This window comes from Sceloporus occidentalis, unplaced genomic scaffold (assembly GCF_023333645.1).
Source record: "Sceloporus occidentalis isolate IW3139 unplaced genomic scaffold, rSceOcc1.0.p SCAF_6, whole genome shotgun sequence".
NCBI lineage: Eukaryota > Metazoa > Chordata > Lepidosauria > Squamata > Phrynosomatidae > Sceloporus > Sceloporus occidentalis.
This window is the reverse complement of record NW_028316986.1, coordinates 36,094,686-36,107,873: the sequence shown is the minus strand read 5'-3', so window position 1 is coordinate 36,107,873 and position 13,188 is coordinate 36,094,686. Positions and strand designations below refer to the sequence as shown.

General features: G+C 40.6%; 1 protein-coding gene across 1 annotated transcript in view; it reads right to left on the bottom strand.

The window, feature by feature from the left end:
* Positions 1–13,188, bottom strand: part of KCTD3 (potassium channel tetramerization domain containing 3) — a 59,538-nt gene that overhangs the window by 15,422 nt on the left and 30,928 nt on the right. The window contains exons 9-12 of the mRNA XM_089529309.1: positions 12,824–13,014; positions 8,466–8,581; positions 4,484–4,571; positions 338–454 (exon numbers count right to left, since the gene is read on the bottom strand). Of these exons, the coding sequence (XP_089385435.1) occupies positions 338–454; positions 4,484–4,571; positions 8,466–8,581; positions 12,824–13,014 (512 nt within the window). The remainder of the gene's footprint in view (positions 1–337; positions 455–4,483; positions 4,572–8,465; positions 8,582–12,823; positions 13,015–13,188) is intronic.

Below are 13,188 nucleotides of genomic sequence, written 5' to 3'. Positions count from 1 at the left end.
GCATTTAACAAATGTCATTAAATAAATAAAGTGTACTGACAAATAAATATACTGTGTGTATACAGTGTATGCATGCAGGGGAAATAATGAAGATGGCATTTTCAAAAGGGTGCTTAACTTTCCAGTTGGCACCCTAAAATATAAAAAACACAATTAACTTTTATGTGTACAAATCACTCTATGCTTTGCCACAGGTGTAACCTGAAATATCAAATTGAATTAAATTCAGGTGTAATCTGAAACATCAAATTAAAACTTGAGATTTCCAATTATAGGATGGATAAAAACCCACTCCCATACAGTTTAAAGGACATTAAAGGCTGAAGATGGTACAAACTTGTTTTGGGTGTAAGGTAAACACTGAGTGCTGTTATAGCATCATTGGAAGGATCGTGATAAAGTTCTGTCACCAGGAGATCATTATCCTTCATCCGTAATGGAAATTTTTGCATATCTGTAAAGTAAAAGGACAAATAAACTAGAAATAAAGATGATTTCATCATCATCTTAAAATAATTAAAATAATGTCTGTCATGAACAGAAAATAATATATATTACACAATAATATTGAATAGTAAGATCCTGTAAGTACTACTACTACTACTACCAATAATAATAATATTTTATTTATATACCGCTATTCCAAATTCCAAATTCTATCACAGTGGTGTACAACAAAAGTGATACAATATAACATTTAACAAATAAGTATCACCAACAACATGTTAAAAACATCCCAATGCACTTTAAAAAACTATAAAACATACAACCTCTTAAAACACACACACACAAACTAGCTGGATAAACAGTTGTATATCAGGGGGGAGAACCGCATAACATCAGGACAATATGGGGGAAAGCTTGTCGGAAGAGAAAGGTCTTTAGTTTCTTCCTAAAAAGATCAAGAGAGGCGACGGAGCGGAGCTCGTCGGGAAGTGAGTTCCAGGTCTGCGGGGCCGAGAAGGAGAATGTCCTTTGCGAAGACGAGATATATTTCACCTTAGGAACTCTCAACAGATGCTTCCTGACCGATCTGAGAGTGCGGGGCGTATTATATGGGGAGAGGCAGTCCTCCAAGTAACCTGGGCCCAAGCCATTTAGGGCTTTATAGATAATAACCAACACCTTGTATTGCGCCTGGAAGCGAATGGGCAGCCAGTGTAGATCTTGTAAAATAGGTGTTATATGGCTAGTCCTGGAACATCCAGTGACCAACCTTGCTGCCATATTCTGTACTAATTGAAGCTTCCAGGTTTGGTACAAGGGTTGCCCCATGTAGAGCACATTACAGAAATCCAACTGAGGGGTTACCAGAGCATGTACCACCGTTTCAAGGTCCCCCCAGCCCATGTAGGGTTGCAGCTGACGTATCAGCCGAAGCTGATAACAGGTGCTCCTGACCGTCGCATCCACCTGAGATGTCAGGTGTAGCAACGAGTCTAGAAGCACCCCCAGACTGCGAACTGAGTCCTTCAGGGGGAGCGTGACCCCATTCAGGACAGGTGGACAAATTTCCTTCCCCGGGCCCGGGGAGCCTATCACGAGTACTTCCGTTTTCTCTGGATTCAAACTGAGTCTGTTTTCCCTCATCCAGCCCATTACCGACTCCAAGCAAGCATTTAGAGGAGAGATGCCATCCCTAGTCACTGCATCAGTCGGAGGCACAGAAAAACATATTTGGGTGTCTCCCAGCGGTTTCATGTAAATGTTAAATAGCATGGGGGACAAGATTGCTCCTTGAGGGACGCCAGATGTAAGCGCCCTCTTATCGGAACAACAATCCCCCAGCTGCACCATCTGGAATCTACCCGAGAGGTAGGAACGGAACCACTGGAGCGCAGTGCCCCTGATACCTAACTCCCTCAGGCGTTCCAGAAGGATACCATGGTCAATGGTATCGAAAGCCGCTGAGATGTCCAAAAGCACTAACAGGGACACGCTTCCCCTGTCCATGCCCAGACGGAGATCATCGACTAAGGCGACCATGGCGGTCTCAACTCCATAGCCCACCCGGAAGCCGGTTTGAAATGGGTCTAGAAAATCCGTTTCATCCAAGATCGCTTGAAGTTGGAAGGCAACCGCTCTCTTGATCACCTTCCCCAGAAAAGGCAGCAGCGAAACAGGCCGATAGTTATTGCGAATCAGGGGGTCTAGGGAGGGCTTTTTTTAGCAGTGGTTTTACAACTGCAGATTTTAAGCTGGATGGAAACCGCCCTTCCCCGAAAAATGAATTAATTATACGGCGTAACATAGTAGTTACAGCCGTTCCCCCCTGAGCTGCAAGCCATGAAGGACAGGGATCGAGAGAGCATGTCGTCTTCCTAACGCTTCGTAGAATCTTGTCCACTTCCTCAGTACTCACAGACTCAAAATGATCCAGTTTAACAGAGTCCACGGAAGCTCTGGACGCCTCTACTCTAGATTCTGAAGAAATTCTGGCGTCGAGATCAGACCTTATCCGAGAGATTTTATCTGCGAAGAAGTTGTTAAACTCGTCACAGCAGGCTTTAGATGGCTCCAAAATAGGATTCAGGGGGGGAGACAGTTGAGTAAGCTCCCTCACTACCCTGAACAGCTCTGCCGGATGCAACTCCCCGGACGCAATACGTGCAGCATAGAACGAATGCTTTGCTGCACTTATTGCCACTCTGTAGGCCTTCAAAAGAGAGTCTAGGAGTGCCTTGTCAGCTAAGTGCTGGTGTCTTCGCCAGTTGCGCTCTAGTCGTTGCACAGCCCACTTCCTTTCCCTGAGGTCTTCAGTATACCAGGGTCATTTATTGGAAGCAGGCCGGAAAGGACGCTTGGGAGCGATACTGTATATAGCCCTGGAGAGATCTTTGTCCCAGGTGTTAGTCAGGGCCTCAACAGAATTGCCGTCAGTTCCAACCATAAATCCCTCTAGGGCTTCTTGGAACCTTTTGGGTTCCATCAGCCTTCGAGGGTGGACCATCCTAATAGGTCCACCACCCCTGGGAGGGATTTGGGTAGATGCCTTGAATCTGGCCTCGACCAGGAAATGGTCCGTCCATGATAGGGCAGAGACATTCCCTAGCATTGAGGCAGGGCAGTTAAAGTGGTCTCAAACTGGATTATTTCTTCAATGTGTTTCAGACCTAGAAACCCAGCTCTTGAGAAACAAGAGTCAGGAGAATCAGGCTCCCACATGGATATAACTGTGTACAACAGCTCTGATGCCAATAATATTGTTCTTGTCTGGAAAATGCCCAGACAATGCTGCTAAGAGAGAGTAACCTCTCCTCTTAAATACTGTTGGCTATAATTCTTGTCTGAGTAGATTAATTGTCATTATAACGGATGTCTGGTGTGCGTTTGTGTGTGCGTGTGTGTATGAGAGCAAGAGAGAAAGAACATACATGTGTATGTATATAACATAGAAGCTGCTAAATACAGTAATGCCAATGAAATATTATTTCCCATAGATGCCTGTGTATTTAATACACATGCATGTTTCCTTGCAAGCGTGAAATCACAATATAACACCTCTTAATGAACACTGCAAAGCTGAGCATGAAAGAATTTGATAAAGGTCTAATAGTTTCTCTCATTGGCTTACACATTGTAAACTGCTTAGAGAGTCCTTAGTTTACTATGAAGCAGCATTGAAATGTAAAGTGCTGCTCATGTAATGGGAAACAGATAAGCTATAGTGTCTGGAGAATATAAAGTCTATGTTCTTCCCTAAGGGAAGTGTGTATTTATATATCTTTTGTTGCTAGGTGCCTTCAAGTCATTTCCTATCATGGAGGTTTCTTAGAAATAGGAGCCCTGGTGGCGCAGTGGTTAAATGCCTGTACTGCAGCCATTCACTCAAAACCACAAGGTTGCGAGTTCAAGACCAGCAAAAGGGCCCAAGCTCGACTTCCGAGGTCGCTAAAATGAGTACCCAGACTGTTGGGGGCAAATTAGCTTACTTGCTAATTAGCTTACTTGCTGTTCGCCGCTATGATCTTTGGAATAGCGGTATATAAATAAAACAAATTAATTATTATTAAATATTAATTCAGAGGACGTTTGTCACTGCCTTCCTCTGAGGCCAAAAGTGTGTTACTTGCCCAAGATCACCCAGTGAGTTTCATGACCAAGCTGAGAATTGAAACTCCCAGAGTGGTAGTCCAATACGCAAATCACTATTCCACATTGGCTCTACTATGTTAACAAAACAGCATAAGGATGAAGAGTGTGCTCTTTCTCTCACATAAATATCCACAGATTCCACGAGTGCTTAATTGAAGTTCTGATGCTAACTTTGACTTTGTGAACTATAGTGCTGATCATGCGCTGGAAGCCCAGGTGACCAGATGGTGATGAAAGGGACCTCTAAAACAGATTCAAATTAGATGTCAAAAGGAAAAACAAAACAAAACAAAACAATAAAAAACAGTATCTCAGTCTAAAGAGATGGAGTGGGGAACCACAACCTTTTCTGTATTATTTTGCAGATGGAAGAAAGTCGTGGTCTTACCAATGTAATATATGGAGCCATTGTTGCAGCCCAGCAGTAAGAATGAGCCAGCAGTATCATAACTAGTGATAGGAACAACATCTTGAACCTGAAATAAATAAAAAGGAAATAATGAATTGAAGATTGAATTTTTACGTAACATTTTAATTTCAGTTGTGCTAACCCAAGATATGATCTCAGTGTATCCAACTTAGCTTAACCCAAAGTAAAGCCACTAAATCAGTAAGATTTACCAAGGTTTTACCCTACTATTAAGCAAATGATTCAAAATGTTTACTCTAATAGGGACTAGGAATTGTTTTTTTTTCTGTTTCAAATAAGAATAATTTTATTACTCATTGGTAATAAACTTAAAGGTTGTGTTAAAACTGCATTTTCTTGGGTGACTTTGGTATACTTTTTATGAATTTGAGACATGATTGTATTGTAACACCCTGAAAACAGCTAATATCTAGCTATTTTCAAAATGTGTAACTCAAGCTTACAAGAGGGAAGAAATTGCACATGGGCACTGGAGTTCATGAAAACTAAAAAAACAACAACTTGCATCTAGCAATTCATCCACTTCTAGAAATTTTATCTTTAAAGAACAAAATCTTCATACCAAATTTGCAAAACATCAAGGGCTAAATATTCTGTTACACATTACAATGCCCATTTCTAAATAATAACCATGTAAGAACTATATAAAAGAGACGAAAATGTCTACAAGGCTGATAATGAAATTGTTGGACCTTACATTCTTGACAGAGCTTGGCTTCCAACAAATATGAGGGTGGATGAAGTTTCCCATAACACCGTATCTCTCATTTTAGAATGCTTGATCATGTATTCTAGGAAGATATCATCCAAGTCTTCAGTCTGGTTTGGGATCTACAGTAGATCCCCAAAATGATGTGACTGTTGTTTCCTCTCTTTTTAATTTTTACTGAATATCAGAAAACAAAGATATCAGCTTGTTTTCCATACTTTACATCAGGAGTAGGCAACCTTTTTGAGCCAGGGGCCGGGTTTCTGTCCCTCAGACAACTGGGGGGGCCGAAGCTGGGGGGTGGAGCTTCCACCCTCTGGGGGCAGTGCCACACACTGGGGGTGGAGCTTCCACCCTCCAGGGGTGGGGCCAGCATTGGAGGCCTCGTCCTCTTTCCGGGCCTCTGACGGGCCCCAAGCCCCATCAGGGGCCCGCAAAAAAGCCAACAGCGGGCGCCAGCGCTAGAGGCCTGGCCCTCTTTGCCAGACCTGCCACCCCCCATCTCACATTCATTCTCTTTTCTTCCTCCCTTTTCCTTCTTCCATCTCCTTTTCTCATTCTCCCACTTCCTTCCCTCACTCCCACTCTTTTTCCTTCCATCCGTCTCTCTCTTCCTCCCTTTTCCTTATTCTTCCCTTTCTATTTCCCTTTCACCTTCTTACTACCCTTCCATGCCTTTCTTCCTCCATTTCCTTTATTCCCCTTCTCTCACTCTCCCTTTTACTCTTTCTTTCTTTCCTTCCATTCATCTTTCTTCCTCCCTTTCCTTTATTTCCCCTTTCTTCCTTCCCTCCATTCCACCTCTTCCTTTATTTCCCTCTCCCTTTCTCTTCCCCCAAAGGCCCTGCCCACTCACGCGCGAGACCTTTGGCCTCTCGCACGAGTGAGCGGCGCCTTTGGCTTTTCACACGAGCAGCAGCTCACGTGAGAGGGAGGAGGCTGGTGGCCCCCCAAAGGGCCTGGTGCTGCCGCCGATTGCCGCCGCGGCGGCAGCACCAGGCGCGGGCCAGTCCCCTGGCCTTGGCGGGCTGCATGCGGCCCGTGGGTTGCCGACCCCTGCTTTACATCATGGATCTACTCGTGGAAGGAGATATACTATTTATACATACACACCACTTTGCTTCATAGGCCCACAGAATTACACAGTTGGAAAATACTCTGACAGCCAACCAATCCAAACCCAATCAGTATAGGAATCCATAGCTAGAGTATTCTGACAGGTGGTTATCAAACCTCCATTAAAAAAAAAAACTCCAACTAAGGAAAGTACACCACCTTCTGAAGAAAGGAAGGCCTTATTACAGGTGGATTGATTCAATCAAAGAAGCCACATCCTTCAATTTGCAAGATTTTGGCATGGCAATTGATGACTGGGGTTCTTAGAGGTCTTTCCTAGGCTCACCATAAGTTGAAATCAGCTTTACAGCAACCCCCCCCCCCCAAAAAAAAAGAAACCCCAAAAAACAAATGGGACTATAAGACAAATAATTATTTTTTTACAAAAACAAAACAAGAAATATTGTACTCCCAGGGCTGGTTGAGACACTTGTTCTAGGAATCCAAAATCTGTACAGGATTATCAGATGTGTGACTTCCACTGTTCATACAATGCAAGAGGATGTATGTCACTACACTACATATGTAAGCTTCCAGTCACTTCAAATGTTTAATAGGCAAACATAGATGTCTAATGCTGTACAGTGGGCCCTCTCCTTATGCGGGGGATCTGTTCTGGATCCCAACGTGTAAAGGAAAATCCCCTATGCTCGAGCCCTATAGGAAATAATGGGGTGCGTGCATGTGGTGGAGCGGCACACACGGGCCATGGGCACATGCACCATTGTTTCCCTCCCCAAGCGGCTTCCACGTAAGATGGAAGCTGCATAAAATGTGTCTGTGCATGGCGTGGGCACACTGTATTCACATGGAATTCCTGTAACGTTGAGTGCATCAGTCTATAGTGTATTTTGATGCCGGTTTTTCCCCTCTCTTCATAAGACAGCAGCAATCAAGGAAACAAACTGGTGGGCATTGCTCTCTTGGTGAGTGCAAACATTATCAGAATACGACTCATCATTCCTCCTCTGTATGCTGCTATACACAAATGTTCAACAGCTATACACAAAGCATGGCCTAAATCCTACTGTTAGTTCCAACCGGGATGCCACTGTTGAATCAATGGCATTTTGACTAACAAGTTAATAACTTGATTCCTGGGGTACCTATATCGTAGCTGGAGCTAATACTTATTCACACTTATGTGTCCCTTACTGGAAAGAAACAGCAGAAACGCTAGCATATGTACACAACTGCACTTGGGTTTTTGGGAGGGATACAAAATTATGTAACAGGAATGCATTAGGAATTAGGTGAACATCATAGAAATACAGGTGAAATACACATGAATAACTCCTAAAAATATTTTCTGAACAAAGATTGCTTTCTTATAAATGCCTCATAAGTTTTTAAAGGATGGTGATAGAACTCTTTAGCTATATTTCATTAGTCTCAAACCTACCAGGTCTGCTTCCAATGCACAACAGAATTATTGCATTAGGCTACAGTATGTGGCTTTTTGCATTCTCTCAGTGTTGCTCATTGACATGACTGTCACTTATGGGTAAAATCAGGATTTATTCAACCAGTGCCGTGGCAGCCACAGAGTCAGCCTTAGGTCACTTCTGCCTCTTGAGATTTGCAAGGCAGCCTCTTGGATTTCATTACACAGTGTCTTTACATTGTGCCATAAAGACATTCATCTGGCTGGGTTACAAGTTTGTTTCTTGCATGAATGCCTCATGTTTCCCTCAATCTTGTCTGGAATCCAAGATTTCTATTCCCATTGTCAAAATGCATAATACACAAAAATTACAGAGCATTTCAGAATAGAAACATGAAACAGATATCTTTGAGGTACAAGATACTGTATTATCAACTTGAAAAACTTTGACTGGATAACTGTTTCTGAATTGTGCAAGATCAACACACACACAGAATTATTTTGTTTAATAGTTAGATAAATACTAGGTTTATTCTGACTTGAAATTTAGCCAACTGATATCCTGTAATATAAATAACAACCAAGCCAATAACCCAGGAAGAAATAACCAAAAACATTTCAATAGAAAAAATGTATACAAAAATGTATTACTAGAATGTAACATATAAAATCTGATGTTCTTTTTGCAACCTCATAGAGCACATTACTTTAAATACTTCTATTTAACATACCTGCCAATGTTGAGTCACAGCATTCCATACTCCCACTTTTCCTGTATGACTAGTAGCCACCAATTGGTTACCAATAAAAAAGAGAGCATCTACAGGTACTCCAAGACTAAATATCCCTATAAGAAAGCACATATACAAAACCTGAATATAACTATTAAAACTGTTTCCTGAATAAATGCTATCAATGAACATGAGGAAAACCCATATCATCAGAAAAAATGTATTTTCATACTCTTCAAAAAGTGACAGGAAAACCATTCATATATTTTCTCTTCAGCGATGTATAACAATATCCTAGCAAATGCAGTTTGCTTAATGTGGAAGTCAGTAAAGAGCATCACCCATGTCTGCAAACAAACACCAGGATCCAACCAACTTCTCCAACCCGAACTGAGATTACAAATGGCAGATGGAACATCCCACTTTTGCTTCATACATGAATGCAAAACTACTTCATTCTGTGTCAATCCACAGTAACCACATTTCATTTGTTTTATCATTCACATCTAACGGGACATTTGAATTTATATGTCTGTCAAAACAAGAACTTTAATCTATTCTCATTGTTACAATTAATGATCTTGTGCCAGTTCTTCAAAATATGATATTCTGAATAGCCAAACTGAAGAAAAAAGTAAAGGTGACTCAATTTAGGACTCTTGCAGCAGAACAGTATACTATAAACTAATTCATCAGCATGCAAACTCTCTCCAGTTATCTATGGCACTAAATTATCTATGGATTTTAATCAGATTTGTGACACAAACTGTCAAGTCAATTAGTTGATTATTACCTTCATGACTTGAGAGACTCTTGTGCTTTTCCAAGTTTATTTTCTGAGTGTGATTTGACAGAATGCTTGCCAGCTACATCCATCAAATCAGAATAAGCTTACAGTATAGAAAATGCAGCAAAACATTTAAGTCGGTTGCCAAATAAAATGGTTTCGTTATACAGTTTACTGTACTTTCATTATAAATCCACTTAAGAATTAATTAATGCTGTAGAAAACAATCATGCAATTATACCAATACTTGTATCAAAATCTTTACAAAACCCTTTTGAAGACCCTTTAGATTTTCAGAATTAATGAGGGAAGAAACTGTGACACTAAGAACCAATCTGATATTTTAAAGTGGAAGATGGAAGTTGCTATGTTTTTTGATAGCAGCCAAGAAGCTTGATGCATAAAATGACTTAATTACAATGCCAAATAATTTTTCAGGGCATATGATCATCTCTGATGCTGACTATATTTAACAGCAGGGTACATAAAAGGAGGCAATAATAAAAAGGAGAGAAACAACTAGAATTGATTACTCTGGAGAAGGATGAGGTTCAGGGAAATCAAGGAAGACAGTGTGAATAGTCTGAAGGAATTTAAAGTGTCACTCCTGCTTAGGCTCAACAATCCTGATGGCCGTCCACAGGGAAGACGATGGTATAAGTAATGACAGGTTCTTGTCTTAAGGGGCCCTCTCAGTAAAATATTGCTTATAGCAGCAATCCAGTAGTAGTATCTTATGTAAGTAATATTGAAGGGAAAACAGCCTCTGGGAGAGCTCTATCATAGAGATGCCAGCCCTTGCAATTTTCCATAGATGGTGTTGTCAGCTTCTGAAGAGTGTTTGTAACAACAAATTGTTTCTTTTACAGGACATGAACAAAGCACTATGTATCTATCCCTAGGCAGGCCTGCTGACATTAGCCTCTGCAAGAGAAATGGCCCTGTAAAGTTCTCTGAAAGAGAAGAGCCTTGTCTATTCAGTAACTAAAACAAACCAAAAATAGGCTATGTATTAATGTCAATATAGCTTTTTTAGTATGTTGTTTAGTACAGCTATAAAAAGAACAAAGTTCTCTGTATCTTATTCATGATAGGTATGTTCATTTTTTTTGTTTTATCATTATTATTATTTTTACATCAATACAGTTATCATTTACACAATCAATCAGTTTAGCTTTTGTTGATCATTTGAAAGGCCATTTTGTAATGAAGAGCTTTCATGCCTCAAATGTGACCAAACTGAGAAAAAATGTTTTCTCTTTTTTTCTCAGTATTCATTTCCTTCCCAGAGGTTAATATTAAAATGGATTTGCTATGTAATGCCAGCCACAGTCCCACCCCAATCACACATACAGGCTGCCTGTTCTCTTCTCTATCTTGATATGCTTTCAAGTCTCCCTTTACTCTATTTCTAAAAGACTGCCGGTCCAGTGTTTTCAGACTCTAGAAACGTCTACACTGCCTGTTGCAGATTAAAAGTTCCCTTAACTTGGAACGATATGACTCAAACAAAGAGCACATGGAAAGGAACACTGGACATAAAAGAACAAATGAACAGTAGCAAATAGCAGAAAATAATCCCTCTGACTTATTTTACCTTTGTAATCACCCCTGGCTGTGAGGAAAAGAAGAGTTTGGGGCTATACAGACCACCCCTTTCTAGGCCAGACCTGGCCATGGCAACCTCAAGCTGTGGCCCCAATCCAGACTCTGGAGGGCGCAAAAAGGTGCAGCAAAAAGCGGCTCCTTTTTGTGCCCTCCAAAGGGTGCCATCTGGATGCACCGCTGGAGTCATGCCATGATGCCACGTGCTGTCTGGAATGGCAGGCAGCATCATGACACCCTGGGGGCGGGGTTAGGGCATCCAGCCTCAGGACGCTGTGTCCTGACTCCGTCCACCAGGCAGCACAAAATACCAGTCTGTACAGGGCCTTCATTACCGGGCATGTCAACTCAAGCTACTGGGAATAACGTCTTCATTTCTCTTTTTAATAGTTTTTTTTTACATACTTCTTTGAGAAGGCAAACACTTCCTTCTATCATTTAATAGTTTAAGAAGCATACTAAACAAACATTTTAAAACAGATTTCCCAGTATTGTGTCTTTCGGTTGCTCTAACTACAAATCCAACTAGTTGAAGCCAACAATCAAGAATGATGCAAGTTCTAGTCCAAAAGATGTAGAGAGCAGCAGGTTGGTGGAGACTGTTTTAGATTGTATGTGCAACTTATATCCATTGTAACTGTTCTAAATGGCAACCAAAGGGCTTTTTATTACTGCCTTCTCCTTCTGAAACTCCTTCCCTAAAGAGGCTTGCCTGGCACTGGCATGGCTATCTATTTGGTACCAGGTGATAAATAAATGAAGTATCACCACCTGGTGTTAATGGCTTTAAAATATTTATCCGCTGCCTGTTCTCCCCAAAAAAGAGAGGTTTTAAATCAAGTTTTTTCCTTATTGCTGTTTTTTGCTACCTGCAGTCTAAATTGAATTTGCTGCCTTTTAATTTAATTTAAAGATTTTTTAAAATTCTCTGAACCACCTGATTAAGAACACCATGGACATAAAAAAGTAAATACAAAAATAAATACCCTTTTACTGCCATAGCCAAACCAAATGAACTGAATATTTACACTGTTCTACAGTCATTCTTTTCACAAATATTGAATCCTTCAGGGACTTAATTACTTGAGGACAGGAAACAAACCCACTCCTTTGAGTACCTTTCTAAAAATACAAGAGATTTTGGAAAAATGTATCAAGACACCATATCTATAGTTCTGAATAAATTAAATCTGTGGTGACAGCTCTTTGTAGCTTAGGGAAACAGTCTGTCATTATCATTACACCATTACTTAAATCCTATTTTGGAATTCAAGAGATTCCTTGTATCTCTGTCCCTCTTCAGAAAGGCTACTGTTGATGTTTGGAAGCAAGTATGTATTTTAGTAAGCACGACAAGCTTTCAGTCAGATCTCTAGAGTGAAGTACTTGACTTCTCTGAAAGCCTTTTCCATATTTATGTACCTTCTGGTAATGTGAAGCCCTTGGCTCTGAAGCTGTCTGATGCCCAGTGCTAGCCATCTCTGATAATCTCTGCTCAAAAGACTATTAGTGGCAAAGCATTGCCCAAATTATGCTTTTTGAAGGTTATCAGAAGGAGACCTTGAGAAACATGGCTTTTAGTAAGAACAAGACAAGCTGGCAGTCATTCCAAACTGTCATCTCTAATTCCCACATTTAAGTTCACCATGCAGAGCTGAAATAAGTCAGTCACAAATTAAATTACTTTCAACTTATTATCACAACAGGGCTTCGGTAACACTTTTTGTAATTGACATATATCATCATCTACCCATTAAGTAAACTATTGCTCTTAGATGTTATCATCTTTCCTATTAAGGTACTGTTTTCGCCTATAAGTGATGGCTAAAGGAGAAATAAATGTTAATTGAACAAAAATTAGCTTTTGCTTGCTGTGAGAAAATTATTTTAAACAGGAGTTACACTACAAGGGTAAAACACTGAACTGATATATACCATTAGTGGCAAAACTAAAAACATAACTCACCTATTTCAGTACCACTACCACCATCCTGAACACTCCATAAGATGATGCTGCTCTCAGATGCAACAGCAACCATTTTATCTTTGTCTCCATGTGGACCACCAACAACCTTTGCATTCAGAGCCACACGCTCAATAGTCCAGTCTAAATATGGACTTGTGAACACCTGTTGCCATCCAGAGGATTCTTTAATTCTAGGAGAAAGATATATATATATATATAAATATTTATATATATTTATGTAACATGTTTCTGCAAAGCAAGCTTTCCATGATATACCCAAACTTCAGAACAAACAACCTCTAGGTCAGGAGTGGGGAGCCTCCAGATTTTTAGCCTGCAATTCCCATAATGCTTTTACTACTGAC